Source organism: Antechinus flavipes, chromosome 2 (assembly GCF_016432865.1).
Source record: "Antechinus flavipes isolate AdamAnt ecotype Samford, QLD, Australia chromosome 2, AdamAnt_v2, whole genome shotgun sequence".
NCBI classification, from domain to species: Eukaryota; Metazoa; Chordata; class Mammalia; order Dasyuromorphia; family Dasyuridae; genus Antechinus; species Antechinus flavipes.
This window is the reverse complement of record NC_067399.1, coordinates 614,267,431-614,287,214: the sequence shown is the minus strand read 5'-3', so window position 1 is coordinate 614,287,214 and position 19,784 is coordinate 614,267,431. Positions and strand designations below refer to the sequence as shown.

At 38.7% G+C, this 19,784-nt stretch overlaps 1 protein-coding gene across 2 annotated transcripts in view; it reads right to left on the bottom strand.

The window, feature by feature from the left end:
* Window positions 1-19,784, bottom strand: part of HOGA1 (4-hydroxy-2-oxoglutarate aldolase 1) — a 28,084-nt gene that overhangs the window by 783 nt on the left and 7,517 nt on the right. Inside the window, exons 2-6 of one of the 2 annotated variants that reach the window (XM_051981786.1) lie at window positions 6,490-6,618; window positions 6,013-6,140; window positions 5,592-5,726; window positions 4,749-4,845; window positions 2,179-2,312 (exon numbers count right to left, since the gene is read on the bottom strand). In XM_051981786.1, the coding sequence (XP_051837746.1) occupies window positions 2,179-2,312; window positions 4,749-4,845; window positions 5,592-5,726; window positions 6,013-6,140; window positions 6,490-6,618 (623 nt within the window). The remainder of the gene's footprint in view (window positions 1-2,178; window positions 2,313-4,748; window positions 4,846-5,591; window positions 5,727-6,012; window positions 6,141-6,489; window positions 6,619-19,784) is intronic. The other variant, XM_051981787.1, reaches the window with a different exon arrangement.

Here is a 19,784-nt window from a genome sequence, read left to right as displayed (position 1 = left end):
TAGGATGAACAAAAACCTAGTTAGGAGAGAAGGGGGACAACCATCAGAGCATGGTCCCTAGGGGAAAGTGTCCAACTCTTGGACTGGTCCTATAGGTCCTTGTTTTGGGGTGTCCTATATCAGCTGGGGCCCAGAATACAGACAATATTTAAACCAGGAGGGCCAAAGCAAAGAAGGAGAGGGGCTTCTGAGATAGAGCCAGAAATATATCCTAGGAAGTGACTCACTGGCCTCAATAATCTCAAGCCACCCTTTAAGAACGGATTTCCCTTTTTCCTCCTCATGACCCTCAAACTTTCCTGCTTCTCCCCAATCCGCATCCTGCATTCTAAACTTTGGTGTTCTTCACTGCACAAAAGGGGCATTTTCTGTAAGAGGTTAAAAACAAAACCAAAACTGTCTTTGGTGTTATGAGTAACCATCCACCAGAGGACAGCATTTCTTAGCAATCATGGAGGGGCCATTCTAACCGATCTGAGGTCATCCTTTTACACTCTTTCTGGAATGGGATGACAGGGTTAGGGGGTGAGGAGGAGGGAACAAGGTCCAGTGGGTAGAAAACTTAATAGCCCTGTCCCTGAAGTGCATGAGTCATGGAGAACTCTTGAAGACCCCCCTACAGAGTTCTTAAGGCCCAAGGGAAGAGTGGAGGTTAGATGCTTGGGTAGTGAAGGCCATGGAAACTCCTAAATATAGCCATGGGGCAGAAGTCTGGCAGGGAGATGGGAAGGAGGGAGGACATTGTGTACAATGGGGCAGGGCAATCTGCTGACATCAAACTGCACTTAGGGGAGCTGAGACCACAGCCCAGGCTTCAGACAGGTGGCCCTGGAATTCCTGTGCCCAAGTTCAGGGCTGACGTAGGAGAGAAGGGAATCTCCTGGGGGGCAGGAGGTTGGCTGTTGGCAGTGCCAGCACAGCCAGACTTGGGGATGGCAGAGAGGCAGTTCTTTCCTTCATAATAATGACAGAGATCAAATCTGCTGCTTCTCCATCGTCATTCTCCCCCCTCTCCCTAGTATGTACCCTAGGAACTCTGAAAGAACAGTCTTGTTTTTAGCCTGGATACAGGCAGTTTCTGGGTGCAGTATTTCTATATTGTTTGCTTGCCTCTCCCTTCCTGTATTTATCTACCTCAGTGTCTGTCTCCCTGCCTGTCTCATATTCTGTCTACCTGTCTTTATCAATCATTCCCTCTGTGTCCTCTCTTTTTTCACAGAAGGGATGTTTGGCTGAGTGGGGGCTATAGGAACAAGTCGCCCAGTCTCACAGAACAATGTCTAATGTGCCAGGGCAGCGTGTACCCTGATGCAGCTTAGCTGGAGGGGCTTCATCTTACAAACTGTGACATCCTATTTATAGCCCCTAGGAAGTTCTGTATCCCAAGAGTCCCATACTTGTCTCCCCAGCTGTTCCTTCCTTGAATCTGGATTCATGTCCTTCTTTGTGTCCCATTGTAAGGGGCAAAAAAATAAGAGAAACTAGACCCATCCATCCCCTAGCAGTCCAAAGGAAGGAGGGTAAGCAGGGGGAAGGAATCCAAGGGAAAGAAGCCATCCCTTTGGCCCTCAGAGACTATCTTAATGCTGTTTCTAATCACACCTCAGCTCTGTATTTGAGACCTGGCTGGTTCCCCATAAACTTACCCAAAGACACCCCAATTTATTGTACATCTGAACTAAACATCTATGTCTTAGCTTATCACAAGATTATAATGAGGGGGTGCCTATTGGGAGGGGGAGGAGAATGAAAACGGAGAGGAATCAGATTGTTTCTTCGAGGGCCATTAATAGGAAGGGAACACTCCTGCCTCTCCACCATCCCAACTCTGGCTGTGCTGGCACTGCAAACTCCCAGCCTCCTGCCTTCCAGGAGATACCCTCGTCTTCCATGTCAGCCCTGAACACTGGCACAGGAACTTCAAGATCAGCCTGGGCCATGCTCTCAGCTACCCTCTACACTGTCTATCTCAGGGTCAGGATGTCATCCTTGTGGCAGTGTTCTCCACCACCTTTCTCCCCCCTCTCCCTAGTGGGTACCCCAAGAGCTTTGAAAGAATATCCTGCCTCTCAGAAAGCACCGGCTCTGAAAACAAAGAGATGAATCAGGGCGCTGTTCACATGCAGAGGCCCTGTAAATGGGCACGAAGGGAGGAGGACCCTTGGACCGGGAGCTCACCGCAGCGTTGGGTTCAATGAGGCGATGCTGCAAAATCTGGGCATCTTCCCATTGCCCAGTGAGGCAGAGCCGCTCCAGCTGACACACTTGCGCTCCCAAGACATTGGCCAAAGCACAAATACCCCCGACGGCTCCTGCCACCAGAGATAGAAATAAAACATAAAGCACAGCCACAGCCTGCATGCGCTCCCACCCCCAAACCTGCCCCAGGGAAGTCTCTGGGAGCCTCCTTTCTGCTAGGAGCCTTAGAATCTCTGCACTCAGATCTGGAAGGGACCCAGGGGCAATATTTAGTACAATCCCATTTTACAGAAGAGAATGCTGGGGTCTGGAGAGGCAGAGGGACCTTGCCAGAAGAGCACTGAGAAGAGCAGAGACTAGAACCCAGGTCTCTAAATTCCCACTGATCATCCCTAAACCACATTGTGTAGCCAAACAGTAAGTAGGACTCAAGGGACTCGGTTGTGGTCCTCAAGTCACCCCCAGGCCCAGTGCAGATAAGCATGGGGAGAAAGCAATTGTCATCTTGGCACTGACCAAAGTGACCACAGTATATAGACTACCACTGTCCTGCATGAGAGAAACGGATTCCCAAGAATCAAGAGCTATTTAGAGAGTTTGGTGGATGGCAAGAAATTGGAGCTGGGATGCTGACTGCACCCAGGGGAGCTGGGAGGGATGATTCAGAGCAATCGAGGTCCTATCTGCCCGCTAAGCTTCCTTGAGACCCAGATCATAAGCAAGGAAGAAGCCTTGCTCCTTGATCCCAAGAATAGCAACTATTTAGAGAAGAAACTGTAGAAACAGGTAGACAATGGTTCTCAACCTATGGAGAAAGAACAGTATAATAAACAGGAATGAGGGGTCTGGGAACGAGGCCCTTAGCTCCTTTCTAAGAACAAGGAGACTTATAGATTAAATAAATCCAATCTCCCACCACATTTCTCTTCTCTTTGAAGATAATTGCTAACTCACAATCCAGTAAAAGCCAGGGAGAAATAGGGTCCCTTAAGGCTAGTAACCAGATCATTCTTCTATAAGCTTTTGGAATCTAGAACCCCGTGCCATTGTGGTGAAAGGTTGATCCATTATCTTCCAGGTGCCTTTTAGGGGCACCTGATATACACCCTGAGGTATAGTTTATTAGAAATTTGTACTTAAAAGTAGGGAAATTAACTGTTTTCTCAATTAAAATGGGGAGAAGAGGGTCAAATGTGATGTCTTAAGTGCTTTGAAACTCTCAAGCCCATACAAAAGCAAGCTATTCCTATTATTTATCCCAAATGAATAATAGCCCTTTGTGTAGTATTTTTAAAGTCTGCACAGAATTTAAATACATAATCACATTTGAGCCTCGAGACAGCCCTAGGAGGTAACCAAGAGAAGGCTGATGGAAATAAGCATTTATACAGAGTCTATTATCTAGGCATTGTGCTAGTACTTAACAAATATTTCATTTAATGCTCACAACAATCCTTCCAGGAAGGTGGGGGTTTTTTATGTCTACTTTACAATTAAGGCAACTGAAGCAGACCAACATTAAGTAACTTGCCCAAGATCATCCAGCTAGCAAATAAAGACGGCTAGATCTGAATTTAGTTCTTCCTGACTCCAGACCCAGTGCTCTATCCATTGTACCCAAGGAAAGTAGGAAGGTATTATCATCTTCATTTAACAAATGAAGAAATGGCCTCTCAAAAAAGTCAGCTGATTTGCCCAAAGCCCTTAAGCTAAAGAGTGTTAAAAGAAGGAATCCAAGTATTTGAACTGAGATCTTCATTCCAAGTCCAATCAACAACATATTTGCCTATTTGAGGGACTCTGACCTCCAACAAGATAACATAGAGCAAGAAACCCCAAATCCCTTTCCATTCCATCAGAGGGCCAATCCAAAATCCTCTGCATTAAGTCATTCTACACTGAGAGATAGGAAGAAGATGGTGACCTGAAGGGGAGAGGCTCTGGGCCACTGTCCAATGTGAATGATTTACAAAGTGAGATTAGAGGAGCTAAATCTGTATCAAAACAGGGAGCCTGGGGCATTAGAACAGGCCCTAGGTGTTCCCACAACAAGCAAAGCATCTTTGCCCCAGAGTGCAAGGCAGCCAAACAAAATCAGGGGCCAAATATTCACAAGGGCCAACCTCCTGGCAGCAGGCCTGAGGCTTCAGAGTGACTAGGTTGGCTAGCCCAACTCCACCCTCTCTGCTCCATCCTGCTCACCCCCATTTAGTCACCTTCCACAGTCTCTTTTCTGAACTTCATTTCTATAGAAGTAGCTGGATACATAATGCATGCTGGGCCTGGAGTCAGGAAGACCGGAATTTAAATCCAGTCTCAGATGATAGCTGGGTGACCCTAGACAATTCACTCTGCCCCAGTTTCCTTAACTGTTAAGTTATGAGAATGAAATGAAAAAATAGGTATAAAGCATTTAGCACAGTGCCTTTCATATAGTAAGTGCTTAATAAATACTTGCCCCTTCTTGCCCACTTGTCTCTGTATGTAGATTCCAAATATACTCCAAAGTCTCAAAGTGAAAACATCTGAGTTTAAACTGGCTAACTCACCTATAGCATAACTGGCTAACAGGAAGCCAGCAGATCCTGCCAACACCTGAAAATCCTGCTTCTTGGTTTTGTGAATGATCAAGCCCATTCGCGTGACCTGCAAAATTAGATAAAGCATCAGAGGCTGAAAAAGCTCTGGACACAAACAGGGCTGGGGCTAGGAAAGCATTATTAACTAAAGACCAAAGAGAAAAAAAAAAAGCCTAAGAGCTTAGAAAAGGTAAGAGAGAAAAAACAGAGAAACCCAGGAGTTAGGATAAGGGGAATATGGGGCTAGGAGTTATAGGATCATAGACATGGAGAAAGGACCTTTGAAGTCATTTAATCCAGTTTTCTCTTTCCATTTTGCAAAATTTCAATGATTTGCCTAAGATTATGCAAACAACAGAACAAGTAACAGAAAAGATTAAAAAAAAATACAGTAACAGAAATATAGGATTTGAACATGGGTCCTCTGGCTAGAAAATTTAGTGGTTTTTCTATATTAAAATACAGCTTTATTAATTAGTAAAATTAGGATATGAATGGGTATGTCCCTGAGGACTCGATTCAACACATTAACTGAGTAGAAACCACAGTGCTAGGTGGGGAGGTAGAAAGATTAGCTCCTTCTAGAGTTTACAGGCTATGTGTACAGAAATAACTACTGTACAAAAGAATGTGTGATATGTTCAAGAAAAGTGTCAACCAAGTAGAATTTGAGATATTTGAGGAGAGAAAGGGCCTAAGTAACCTTGAGGGAATGAGGACAGTGGGGGAGCAGAGATGGCACATGGGTTGTACTTTAGAAAGATTCAACAGGTAAAGAGAAAAATATTTGAGCAAGGGACCCTGGGAACTGACATCTCCTCCGCTCTCCTTAATGCCCACGATGTTCGGGTGCTGAGATAAGGTGACCACAGCCTCCACAGGCAGATCTAGTCCTGTGTTGGCTGGGACATTATACAGCACTATCGGGATGGGGGACAGATCAGCCACCTGAAGGATACAAAGAGGAGACAGTGTAAGCACCTGCCCCGGTCCTGAGCAACATGGGGCCCTCCTGCTTCCAACCTTGGATTTCCCAAATCACCTGTACCTTAAACACATTTTACTCATTCCAATGGAGAGCACCCCTAGGACATACAGACTTTATCTTCCTCCAAAAAAACCCACCTAATGTTTAATTCTTTAAGCTTAATTCTTTTTCTCCTGCCCAAACCAGCCCTTGCCCCATTTTCTGAGCCCCTCATCTCTGACTGCCATACCCTGAGCCCTGAAATACCTTGGTGTAGTGGTGGATCAGGGCTGCACTGGTCATCCTGCCTCGGTAGTAGCACGGGGTTACCACCAGAGCAGCATCAGCTCCAACCTGGGCCATGCTGACAGTCATCTCTACGGTGGCTTGAGTGGCTATAGGATGAGAAAGCAATTTGGGGGTAGCAAAACATGGTGGGATCACAGATTTATACCTGAAGAGAAAAATCTGGTCAACTTCACATTTTACAGAAGAAGAAACTGAGATTCAGAGAAATTAAGGGATTTTTTCCAGATCATGCAACTGGTGAATAACTGATTTAAGATTAAAACTCGAATTTTTCCACTTTCCTGGCCCTGAAGGAGGAAGGACAGTTCTGAGACAAAGAAATCAGACACCTCAGAGTGAGCCAAGCAAAGTAATCCATATTCTAACCCCAAAGGACTGAGGAAGTGTGACTCACTGACCCACTACCCCACCCAAGGATCCCCTGTGGCTTCTTACACTCGCAGCCTGAGCCAGCTAGTAAGAGCTTGTCCTTGGGCATCACCTGTCGAATTCGGCTCACCACCTCCAGCCGCTCAATGCTTGTCAGGAAGGGGAACTCACCATTGGACCCCTGCACCACAAAGCCTGCAACAAAGAACCCATTACTGCCTGAGGGAGTCATCAAGGGGAAAGAGGAAGAACCATGGCCTTGGAGCTAGTGCACAGATTCTGGCCCCAACACTTACTAGTTACACAATTCTCAGCACATCACTTATCAATTTCTTCTATTAAAAAAAAAAAAAAAAAAAAAAAGGATCCTAGAATCAGCTGGAAGGGATCTCAGAGATCATTTAATCCAGCTCCTTCCTTTCAAAGACATGAAGACTGGCACTTGCCCATAGTCAAACAAGGATTAAATGGTTGATTTTTTTTTTCTGAGTTGTGAACTGATCCAATTATTCTTTTTTTATTAAAGTTTTTTATTTTCAAAAATATGCATGGATAATTCTTGAACATTAACCCTTGAAAAACCTTGTATTTCAATTTTCTCCCTCTTCCCCCATCCCCCTTCCCCTAGATGGCAAATATTACAATATATGTTAAACAAGGTAGAAATATATGTTAAATCCAATCTATGTATACACATTTATACAATTATCTTGCTGCACAAGAAAAATCAAATCAAATTGGAAAAGAAATAAAAAAATAAAATGCTAGCAAACAACAAAGAGTGAAGTTGCTGTGTTATGAACCACACTCAGTTCTCATAGTCCTCTCTCTGGGTGTGCATGGCTCAAACTGGCCTGGATCATGTTATTTTTGGAGAGAGCCACGTCCATCAGAATTGATCATCGAATAGTCTTGCTATGGTTATGTGCAATGATCTCCTGGTTTCACTCAGCATCAGTTCATGCCTCTTCAGGACTCTCTGAAATCATCCAGTTGGTCCTTTCTTGTAGAACAATAATATTCCATAACATTCATGTAAGTGGTTGAATTTGTATGTGAATTCAGGCTCCTGACTCAAAGTTGAGCACATTTTCCATTATATTTTGGCAACACATTCATTACTTATGTCACAGGGTGTGAGAAAAGTGTTCCTTAAAAGGCAAAATTAATGTTACTTAATTATTAAATCTGACCAGTATTTGAATAAGATAAAATTCTGGGAGTTTCTTCTCCTGAGTTTAATTCAATTCAGTTTAACAAATATTCATGAGGTACCTTATCTGTTAGGTACCTTCCAAGGCACAGATAAAAATGAAGTAAGTCCTGCCCTCAAGAAGCTGACTCTTTACATTTCATCCGAAAGAGAGAAAATCTAAACAGTTATTGTTACAACCATGGTCTTCTGATTCTGGTTACCTAATTCTAGGAACAGACATTGTTCTTATCATTGTTGGGTTGTTTCAGACATGAAACATTCATGACTCCATTTTAGGTTCTCTTGGGAGAGATACTGGAGTGGTTTGCCATTTCCTTCTCATTTTACAGATGAGGAAATGGGCAAAATCAAGTGACTTGCTCAGGATCACACAGTAAGTGTCTGAGGCCATATTTGAGCTCAGGAAGATGAGTCTTCCTGATTCCAAAGCTAATCACTACCCATCCTAGGGACTCAGACCCAGTTGGGCAACAACACGATATTTATTCTTATAGGGAGTGGAACCGTCAATCTTACAATGACAGTGGCTCATTTAAGCAACTAAAGGCACTGAAGGGAACCAGGCTAAGAAAGGCTGTGCATGTGTGGATGTGTTGGCAAGGAAAGGATGCATAACAAGTGTGAGGGTTTCCCATACACCAAGCGAGCAGAGGGGGCTGGAGAGGAACAGGGCAGGAACCTGGGATTCGGAATCTCTCCTGCACAAATAAAAGGTAGGAACATGGCCAATACAGGCCAAGCGGCCACAGGGCCAGAATTAATCTCAGGCAAAATTGTGAAATAGACATTATCTTGGTTGTTTTTCTTTCCTACCCTTTCTCTGGCTTGCCTACTCTCAGACAGTCCCCTGCTTGCCCAGGTTCCCCGTGATGTCGGTGTGTATCAGTGCATCCTCTTAAAACAGTCTCCTGTGTTAAATAACATCGAATATTGGAATGACGTATTAGCTCTTGGACAGAAACAATGAGAGTGTCTACCCAAAGTTATCAAGAATATATTTGCTGGAAATATGTATTGTATCTAGGATATACTGCAACATATTTAACATTTATAGGACTGCTTGCCATCTTGGGGGTGGGGGGGTAAGGGAGGGAGGGGAAAAAAATCGAAACATAAGCGAGTGCAAGGGATAATGTTGTAAAAAATTACCCTGGCATGGATTCTGTCAATACAAAGTTATTATTAAATAAAATAAAATTTAAATTAAAAAAAAAGAATATATTTGCTGGGATATTTGTGGAAATATGTATAGAAGAATCACACATGTTTAACATATATTGGATCACCTACTGTCTAGGGGAGAGGGTGGGGGAAAGAGAAAGAAAAAATGAGAGCACAAAGTTTTGTAGGGGTGAATGTTGAAAATTTTCCATGTATATGTATACATATATTGTATTTAACATATACTTTAACATGTTTAACATGTATGGGTCTGTCTGCCATTTCGGGGAGGGAGTGGGAAGAAGGAGGGGAAAAGTTGGAACAGAAGGTTTTGCAAGAATCAATGCTGAAAAATCACCCATGCATGTATCTTGTAAATAAAAAGCTATAATGATTAAAAAATAAATTAATAAATAAAGAAAAAAGAATTATCCATATAGTTTAACATATATTAGACTACTTGCCATCTAGGGGAAGGAGGAAGGAAAGAGGGGAAAACTGAAACACAAAGTTTTGCAAGGGTTAATGAATGAAAAATTATCCTTGCCAATGTTTTAAAAATAAATGTTAATTTAAAAAAAGAATATATTTGCAGTTCCCACAGATGGCTCTCTTCATCACTGAACAATTAGAACTGGCCTGAATCATCTCGTTGTTGAAGAGAGCCAAGTCCATCAGAATTGATTATCATATAGTTTTCTTGTTGCCATGTATAATGATCTCCTGGTTCTGCTCATTTCATTTAGCATCAGTTCATGTAAGTCTCTCCAAGCCTCTCTGTATTCATCCTGCTAATCATTTCTTATAGAACAATAATATTCCATAACATTCAAATACCATAACTTATCCAGCCATTTTCCAATTGATGGGCATCCCTTCAATTTCCAGTTTCTGGCCACTACAAACAGGGCTGCCATAAACATTCTTGCATATGTAGGCCCCTTTCCTTTCTTTAGCATTTCTTTGGGACATAAGCCCAGTACAAACACTGCTGGATCAAAGGGTATGCACAGTTTGATAACTTTTTGAGCATAGTTCCAAATTTTTCTCTAGAATGGTTGGATTCTTTTACAGTTCCACCAACAATACATCAGTGTCCCAGTTTTTCCACATCCCCTGAAACATTCCACATTATCTTTTCCTGTCATCTTAGCCAATCTGACAGGTATGTAGTAATATCTCAGAGTTGTCTTAATTTGCATTTCTCTGATCAAGAGTGATTTGGAACATCTTTTCATGTGACTAGAAAAAGCTTCAATTTCTTTGTCTGAAAATTGTCTGTTCATAGCCTTTGGCTATTCATCCATTGGGGAATGGCTTGAATTCTTATACTTTTGAGTTAATTCTCTATATATTTTAGAAATGAGGCCTTTATCAGAACCCTTAATCTCTTAAATGTAAAAATGTTTTCCCAGTTTATGCTAGCATTATTTGCAATGGAAAAATATCAGAAACTTTCCTAGTGAATGTAGTAGTAAAACAAAGGTATTACCTTTTCTCAGTGTTGCTAGCCAGAGTTTTAAAAACACTAGGGACAGAAATAAGATAAGAGCAAAAAAATTAAAGGTATAACTATGGGTATGGGACACAAAAATCATTCCCATTTGTTGAGAATATCATGATTTACTTTTAGAAAACTCCAGAAATTCATTAAAGAAACAAACCCAGATAAACAACTTCAGAAGAGGAGCAGGGTGCAACATACATTTACAAAAATAATAGTATTTCCAAATAGGAATGACAAAATCCACAAGAAAATAATAGTAAAGGAAATCTCATTCAAAATAAATACAAACAGCAAAAAAAAAAAAAAAAAAAAATCTGGAAGTCAATCTACCAAGGAACAAAGACATATAAAATCTTTTAAAGAATAAAGAATGACCAATAACTAAATGAATATTGGTTGCCTTTTTTGGGATGTGCCAACATAATAAACATTACAAGACTGCCTAAATTAACTTATAAATTTATCATGTTAATTTACTGCTAATAAACATTATTTTGTAGACCTAAATTAAATACTAATAAAAGTAATTTCAAGGAAAAAAAGGCCAAGAATCTTTGAGAAAATAACGAAGTAAAAATAAAGCAGAAATAACATTTCCATGGTCAAAGGACATGAACAGGTAGTTTTCAGATTAAGAGTTCAAAGCTGCTGTCATATTAAAAAATGCTTTAAATCACTATTAGTTAGAGAAATGCAAGTTAAAACAACTCTGAGATATCATCTCACTCCTATCAGATTGTCTAATATGACAGAAAAGGGAAAATGATAAATGTTAGAGAAAATGTGGAAAAATTGGAACACTAATACACTGTTAGTAGAGTTATAAACTGAACCAAAAATTCTGGAGACCATTTTGGACCCCTGCTCAAAGGGCAATTAAACTGTATATATGCTTTGATTCAGTAATAACACTACTGGGTCTGTATGCCAAAGAGATAATAAAAAAGGGAAAAGAACTACTTACATGAAAATAATTATAGCAGCTCTTTTTGTGGTAGCAAAGAATTAGAAATTGAAGGATTGCCCCTCAATTAGGGATTGCCTGAACATAAATTGGGGTACGTTAACATAATGGAATATTACTGTGCTATGAAAAATGAACTAGGTAAATTTAAGAAAAACCTGGAAAGACTTATATGAACTGATGTAAAGTGAACTGAGCAGAATTGAGCATTGTACCCAGTAACTACAACACTGTGATGTATAGCTCTTTTCAGCAATACAATGACCCAAGACAATTCTATAAGTCTCATGATGGAAAATATTATCCATATTCAGAGAAAGAACTGATGATGTCTGAATGCATATAGAAGCATACTATTTTTCACTTTATTTTTTCCATAGCTTTTTTTTTCCTTTTGCATGTTTCCTCTTTCACAATGTGACTAATATGAAAATATGTTTTACAATTGCACATATATCAAATTGCTTACCATCTTGGAGAGGAGAGAGGTAAAGAAAGAAGGAAGAAAAATTTGCAACTCAAAATTTTATTTAAAAAAAATGAATGTTGGGAAAGGGACCCACATGTGCAAAAATGTTTGTGGCAGTCCTTTTTGTAGTGGCAAGAAACTGGAAACTGAGTGGATGCCAGTTGGACTTGGAGTTGCCAAACACTTGGAGAATGGCTGAGTAAATTGTGTTTTATGAATGTTATGGAATATTATTGTTCTATAAGAAATGACCAGCAGGGTGATTTCAGAAAGGCCTGGAGAGACTTACATGAACTGATGCTGAGTGGAGTGAACAGAACCAGGAGATTACTGTACACAGCAACAAGATTATAAGATGATCAATTCTGATGACTGTAGAATTTTTGATTAGACAAAATTTCCTGAGAAAGAAAATTTAGCAATAAAATAGAATAAAATAAAATAAAAACATGCTCTTGGAAGTCTAGATACAAATGCAAAAAGAATATGTCCAAAAAGCAAAGTACACTAAAGATCTAAGGGCACATTTCATCTCAAACATGCCATTAAGATATGGTGAGAAAGGCCTATGATAGGAATATAGTTTTAATAAATCTCAAGAAAAAGGGATAAAGTGAAGTATAAAGTAAAAATGATAACATTATAAGGTATTCTCATATAAGGAAATCTTAGAACCAAAGTGAAGAAGCATGGTGAAGAGGAATAAACAGAAATAGAAGCAATATTGTCATTGGAGTATACATATATGATGTGGACAGGAGAAAATAGGGACATATGTAAGGAGGAAACATATAACAAAACCAACATATATATGTATATGTGTATATATAGTATATATGGACATATATTAAGGGAAAGTTGTAGCTATAGTTTGGTATACTACTGGTATAGTATATATGGGGATTTTTGTGGTGGAAAGTTGTGGCTATAGTCTGTCCAGCTTTCAGAACAGCATTTGAGGGGGCAGTGGATAGAGCACCAGCCCTGAAGTCGGGAGGACCTGAGTTCAAATCCACCATCAGACAATTAACATTTACTAGCTGCATGATCTTGGGCAAATAATTTAACCCTAATTGCCTAAGCAAAAAATAAAGAGCATTTGAAAACATATCTCATGCTATTTTTGTGGATATGGTTAAAAATGTGATACACAATCTAGTTAGGTAAATTGAAACCCAAAGAGTCAGTCATTAATAGATTTTTATTAATTTGGAAGGAGTATGATGTCTCAGGGATACAGGAATGGTACTTAATATGTCTATCAATGACTTAGATAAAAGCATAGCTGAACATGCATATCAAGTCTGTGGAAGATACAAAATTGAGAAGAATAACTAATATTAATGTAATTATATTATTAGATATGTTGTATTAATATGATATCAATATTATATATTATATTATATCAATTATAAATTATGATTTTATATAATATCAATATTATATATTGGATATAATAATATATTAACTAATGTTGTAGAGATATCCCAAAAGATTCTGGAAGGTAAAATGTTGGGCTAGATTGATTTTTAAAAATTAAATATAAGAATAATAAATGGCAAGTCACACACACACACACACACACACACACACACACAAAAGCAAATTCACAAAAACAAGATGAGAGAAGTGTAACTGGACAGAAAGTTATTTAAAAAGACCTGAGTGGCTTTGGTGAACTTAGTGACTTGGGGAGAGGTTTGAAATAGTGTGAGAAGTCAAACAGTGGGTCAGGATCAGGTCAATGCAATAACTATCTTTAATTATAGAGAATTGATAATTAACTTATGTTACTCACCTCCTGACAGAAAGGTAATGTACTCAGGATGCACAGTCATATTTTGGTATCATGGACAATGTGGGAATTCATTTTGTTTGACTAAGCATAATAGTGCTTTTTTAAAAAATTGTTTTTTTTTCTGGTTAAACATGTATACTAACTTTTTAAATACACATTTTTGTTATTTCAATTTTTATTGAAGTATGATCTTTAAAGGCATTTATTCTTTTTAAATTTATTGTTGAATTCTTTGTAATTTGGCTCATTGTCATGGCCATAATCATATTTATAAAGTCATGGTAAAATCAATAAAGATATATTTCTTAGGGATCTCATTCAATAATTCACAAGAGTCTACCATATCTTTTCCCCACAAAAATGTAAACATACATTTCTTTATGAATTATATTGGGAGAGAAAAATTAGAACAAAAGAGAAAAACCACAAGAGAAAAAAAATCAGAAAAAAGAAGTGAACATAGCATGTGTTGATTTTCTAAGCATATTAATTTTAAGCGATTTATTTTTCTTTGGGATAGGGTAAAGGGAAAGAAAATAAATATATTTTAATTTTAAAAAATCAAAGGGGGAAAAGAGGTCGAATAAAAGAACTGTTCAGGCACGTCTGACTCTTTGGACCTATTTTGGGCTTTTCTTGGCAGAAATATTTCAGTGGTTTGCCATTTTCTTTTCTAATTTGAGAAACAGAGGAAAAGGGAGTTAAGTGACTTGTCCAGGATCACACAGCTAGTAAATGTCTGGGGGCTTATTTGAATTCAGGGTTCTTCATGATTCAGATCTATTGACTGCATTGTCTAGCTGCCTCTAGAACTAGGTCTAGTTCTAAATATTACCATTTTAATCAAGGTCCTCTGGGAACTCATACTATTCCTGTTTCTTTTCCTTTTTGGACATTCCAGGCCCATCAGCATTTGAGGACAAAGTCAGAAAATATTACCCTCTGAAATTGTAGCTAAACCTTAAAGGAATATGGCTAATGAAATGGGGCTGGGCAAATAAGGGAATATATCATTTATCATGTGTTAGGGATCATGCTAAGTGCCTTTATAAATATCTCATTTAATCCTCATGACAATCTTGAGAGGTTTTACTGTTGAGAAAACTGAAGTAAAATTATTTTCCTGGAGTCACAAAGCTAGCAACACACATCTGAGGCTCAATTTGAATTCAAATCTCCTTGACTCCAACCCAGCTTCTGCCTTCTATACCACCTTAGCTGCCATCTTACCCTATAAGATGAGACTAAATATGTTATCTCCCCAACTACAAAAATCTAAAGAGAACCTGCTCAAAGAAAACTGCAGTTTTGGAAGTTAATTAGCAGAAAGATAAAGCAGACAGTTGTTGAACTATATGGAGCCCTATAGGGGCTAAAAAGGAGCTAAATTAAACTATCCAATACTAATCCAAAACTAAAAAATCCAATAATATATTGGATATATTTCAAACTGGATGTCTTAGAGATATCTCAAACTTAACATGTCCCAAACAGAACTCACTCTCTTTCCCCCTAAATGTGGCCCTTTACTAAACTTCTCTATTTCTGTCCCTGGTTCATAACCTCAGCATGATTTCCCATTCTTTTTTCCCCTTCATCTCACATATCCAATCAGTTAACCATCCTCTCGTTTCTACCTTTGTAACATCTCTTACATGTGGCCCCTTTTTGCCATTAACACAGCTGCTGCCTGAGATCAGAGGCGTCCCTCATTACCTCCTGGATGATTACAAAGGTGTCTCAACAAGCCCATCCTTCCTTCAGCGCTTCCAGTGATTGTCCTTAAGTGCAGATCCGACCCCCTTGCCTTGAGCTCCTCCACTTAAAGCCCTTCTCGACCTTGCCCCAACCCAGGGTTGGGCTGCAGCTAGCTCACACCTCGGAGCTGATTGTTACATTTTCAGTGTGAGCATTTACAGCTTGGGAATTGACAAACACCACAAATCAAGTCTTGATTGTCTTATTATCTAAGCTTAAAAAGTGATGGAGAAAAACTTTAATAGAATACACTTTAAAAGTATATCTTGTGAACCTTTTTTTCAGAGACTAGTTGGTAATATTTATCAACGTATCCCTACCCCAATTTGGCTTTTTTGCCTCATTGAACATTGTTTGTACATTCTCCAAACTGACCTCCTCTCTGTATCCATACACTTGATACTCCATCTTCTCATCTCTCTGCCTTTGCCTTCACTGTACCCATGCCTGGAAAATACTCCCTTTTCACTTCCCTCCTAAAATCCTTCGGTTTTTTCAAGAGTCGTCTCAGATCCTATCACCTATCAGAAACTTTTTTTGAATCTTTCCAACTGCTAAGAGTCCTTCCTTTCTTATGTGGATTTTGTATCCTTCAACTTTGCTAAAATTATTGTTTCTAGCAGTTTTTAAATTGATTCTCTAAGTATACCATCATATCTTTAAAAAGTGATAATTACCTATTAATTCATTTGATGTCTTTTTCTTCTCTTATTGCTAAAGCTAACACTTCTAATACAATATTGAATAGTAATAGTGATAGTGGGCAACCTTATTTCACCTTATTGGGAATGCTTCTAGTTTATCCCCATCACATATGATGCTTGCTGATGGTTTTAAATAGATCCTACTGATCATTTTAAGGAAAATTCCAATGATTTCTATGCTCTCTAGTGTTTTTAATAGGAATGGGTGTTGGATTTTGTCAAATGCTTTTTCTTCATCTATTGAGATATTTCTGTTGGTTTGGTTATTGATATAATCAATTATACTAATAGTTTTCCTAGTATTGAACCTAGCATAGAATGAGCCTGCATTCCTGCTATGAATCCTACTTGGTTATGGTATATTATTAGGGCCCTCCCCTTCTTAAACTTCTTCAATCACTCTATATTTATTCGTTTTATATTTATTCACCATATACTTATGTATGTAGCTGTTTCTCTGCATTTAAGAACTATTTAGGTCATTATATTTGTACGCCTGGCACCTAGCATAATCAGGGTCCTGACATAGAGTAAGTAATGAAGATGAAGACATAGTAGATAGAACACTGAGCCTGGGGTTAGGAAAACTAGAGTGAAAATCTGACCTCATACACTTACTGTGTGATTTTGGGAAAATCACTTAACTCTAGTTTTTCTCAGTTTCCTCATTTGTAAAATAATCTGGAGAAGGAAATGACAAACCATTCCAGTGTCTTTGCCAAGAAAACCCCAAATGGGGTTACAAAAGTTGTATGTGACTGAAAATAGTAATAAGAAAAGAAAAAAGAAGAAGAAAAAGAAGAAAAGAAAGAAAAAGAAAAGAAGAAAAGGAGGAGAAGAAAGAGGAGGAAGAGGAGAAAGAAAAGAGACAGAAGAAAAAAAGAAAAAACTATATAGTACCTTAAGATTTGCAAAGCACTTCACATGTTATTTTATTTGGTGGCTCAGGTGCTTAATATTTGTTGTTTGTTGATCTAATTTGATTCTCACAACAGCTCTAAGAGGGAGGGAGATATTATGCTCATTCTTATTTTATGAACAAGGAAACTGAGTTTTATAGGAATTAAATGACCTGCCATAGACACAGAGCTAGCAAAAGATAAAGATTCAAATCCAAATTTCTTCTGAATCCAAGTCCAGTGCTCTTTGTACTACACTATCTTATCTCAATGTTTATCTAGTATAGTTCAAGGGAGAGAGTGCCCTAATTCTAGGCAATAAATATTGGTTCTTTAACAGATCTCTAGGTCAATGAAACTATGAGCTATGCTGTGCAGAGTTAACCAAGACACATAGATCATAGTGGAAAGTACTAATAAGTATTGATCCACTGGAGAAGGAAATTATAAACCACTCATGTATCTTTGTCCAGAAAACTCTACAAACAATATTAAAATTATTAAAGATATGACATCAGAAGATGAGCCCCTGAAGTAGGAAAGTATCCAACATGCTACTGGGGATTAGCACAAGACAACCAAAAGTAGCCAGTAAAGCAGCTAGGCCAAAGCTGAAAGGAAACTTGACTATGGATATGTCTGATGATGAAAGGAAAAGTCTGATGCTTTAATGATCAATATTGCATAGGAACGTGGCATATAAGATTTATGAACCAAGGCAAGTTCTATGTGTCAAAACAGGAACTGGAAAGATTAAACATCAACAACTTGGGTATCAGTAAACGTAAATGGACTGCAACAGGTGAATTTAATTCAGATAATCACTACATCTACTGTGGGTATATATCTCTTAGAAGAAATGGAGTAACCCTCACAGTCAACAAAAGGATGAAAAAATATTGGGGGATAATCTCAAATATTGCTGAATAGCTGTTCCAATATAAGTAAAGGCAGAAGTCCAGAGAAGAGCAAGGAGAAGTTTTTTGTTGTTTTTTTGTTTGTTTTTTTAGTGAGCAATGCAAAAAAACAGAAGAAAACAATAAAATAGGAAAGATAAGAGATCTCTTCAAGAAAATCAGAGATAATCAGAGATATCAAAAAAACAGATATCAAAAAAACATGTCATGCAAAAATGGGAATGATAAAAGACAAACAGAACAGAAATTATTAAGAGAAGTGGCAAGAATATACAAAAGGACTATACAAGAAAGATTTTAATTTCACAGATAAAAACAATAGTGTGGTTACTTTTCTAGAGCTAGACATCTTAGAGAATGAACTCAAGTAGACTTTAGAAAGCATTGCTAACAATAAGCATAGTGATGGTAAAATATATATAATATATATATTTTTTTTTTAAAAACCTAAAAGATGATACTGATAAAGTGCTGTACTTGATGTGTCAGCAAATTTGGAAAATTTAATAGCAGCACTTGGATTGGAAAAGATCACTTTACATCCCAGTCCTAAAAAAGGACAATACCCAGGAATGTTCAAGTTGCTGAACAACTGTGCTTATTTCACACACCAACAAAGTTATGCTTAAGATCTTAAACACGAGATTTCAGCAACATGTGAACTGAGAATTACCAGAACATACTAGTTTTAGAAGAGGAATTGGGAACCAAAATGCCAACATTTGCTGGATTATGGAGCCAGAATTAAGGTTTTTAGGAGAAATATTGACAATCTCAGATATGCAAACAATACCAATATGATGGCAGAAAGTAAAGAAAAATTAAGAAGCCTTTTGATGAGGGGGAAAGAGTAGAGTGTAAAAGCTGGCTTGAGGCTTAACATGAAAAAACTTGGATCTTGGCAACTGGTCCCATGCATATGAGACATATTTTGGACACGGACAAGAATGGAACTTGTTTTGCTTGACTATAAAAATTGCTAGCAAACAAAGGGAGAAGAAATGGAAACAAGAGTCAAATTTCATATTCTTGGCTCAAAGATCATTTTAGATAGACAATGACTGTAGTCATAAAATTAAAAGACTCTTGGTCCTTTAGAAAGAAATCTGGGCAGCAGACTAAAATCAGAGACATTAGCTTGCTGACAAAAGTCCATACACTCAAAGCTTTTTTTTTTTTTCCAGTAGCAACATATGGATGTGAGATTTGGACCATAAGGAAATCTGAGAGCTGCAGAATTGCTGTCTTTGGGTTGTGGTTCTGAAGACTTTTGGCAGTCTTTTGATCAGTAATCTGGGCAAATGAGAGAGAAAGATCCGTTAGCTAGAGAATGCTAAGGGAAGATGAGGGATGGGTAGAGGGAGATTATGAGGACAGAAAAGAAAGAACCAGACAGAGGTAGACATTACTTCATGAAGAAAGGAATGGGGAACATAAGAACAATTCACCTGTGCAGAGAAAAGGTACTGAAGTGGGAGTAGGATTGATGAAACAGAAACAGAACAAGTGCTTTATACAGGGATGGAGGGCAGCCTGAAGCTCAAACCCAGCCTCAGACACTCATCAGCTGTGTGAGCCCTTTCTGCCTCAGTTTCCTCATCTGAAAATAATCTGGAGAAGGAAATGGCAAACTACTCCAGTATCTTTGCCAGGAAAATCCCAGATGGGGTCATGGAGAGTCGGACACAACTCAACAATAGCAATAAAGAAGGGCTTTGGGGGAGAAAAATAATCAAGTTAATGAGAGTATTTCTGGAAAACACTGTCAGTCTCGCCTCCAATCCCCACCCTGGGAACTCCCTGTCCCAACCCTCCCACCTGGTCCCGCAGCTCCCCGCCAGCTACACCGGACTAGACTATACAAAGTCTGTGGCCAGAAGCGCCTGGAAGGCGGGGGTTGTTTATCCTCCTTGTCTGCACGTGAACCTCTGGTGTTCAGCACAAGTACAGGGCCCTTACTTACTAGGC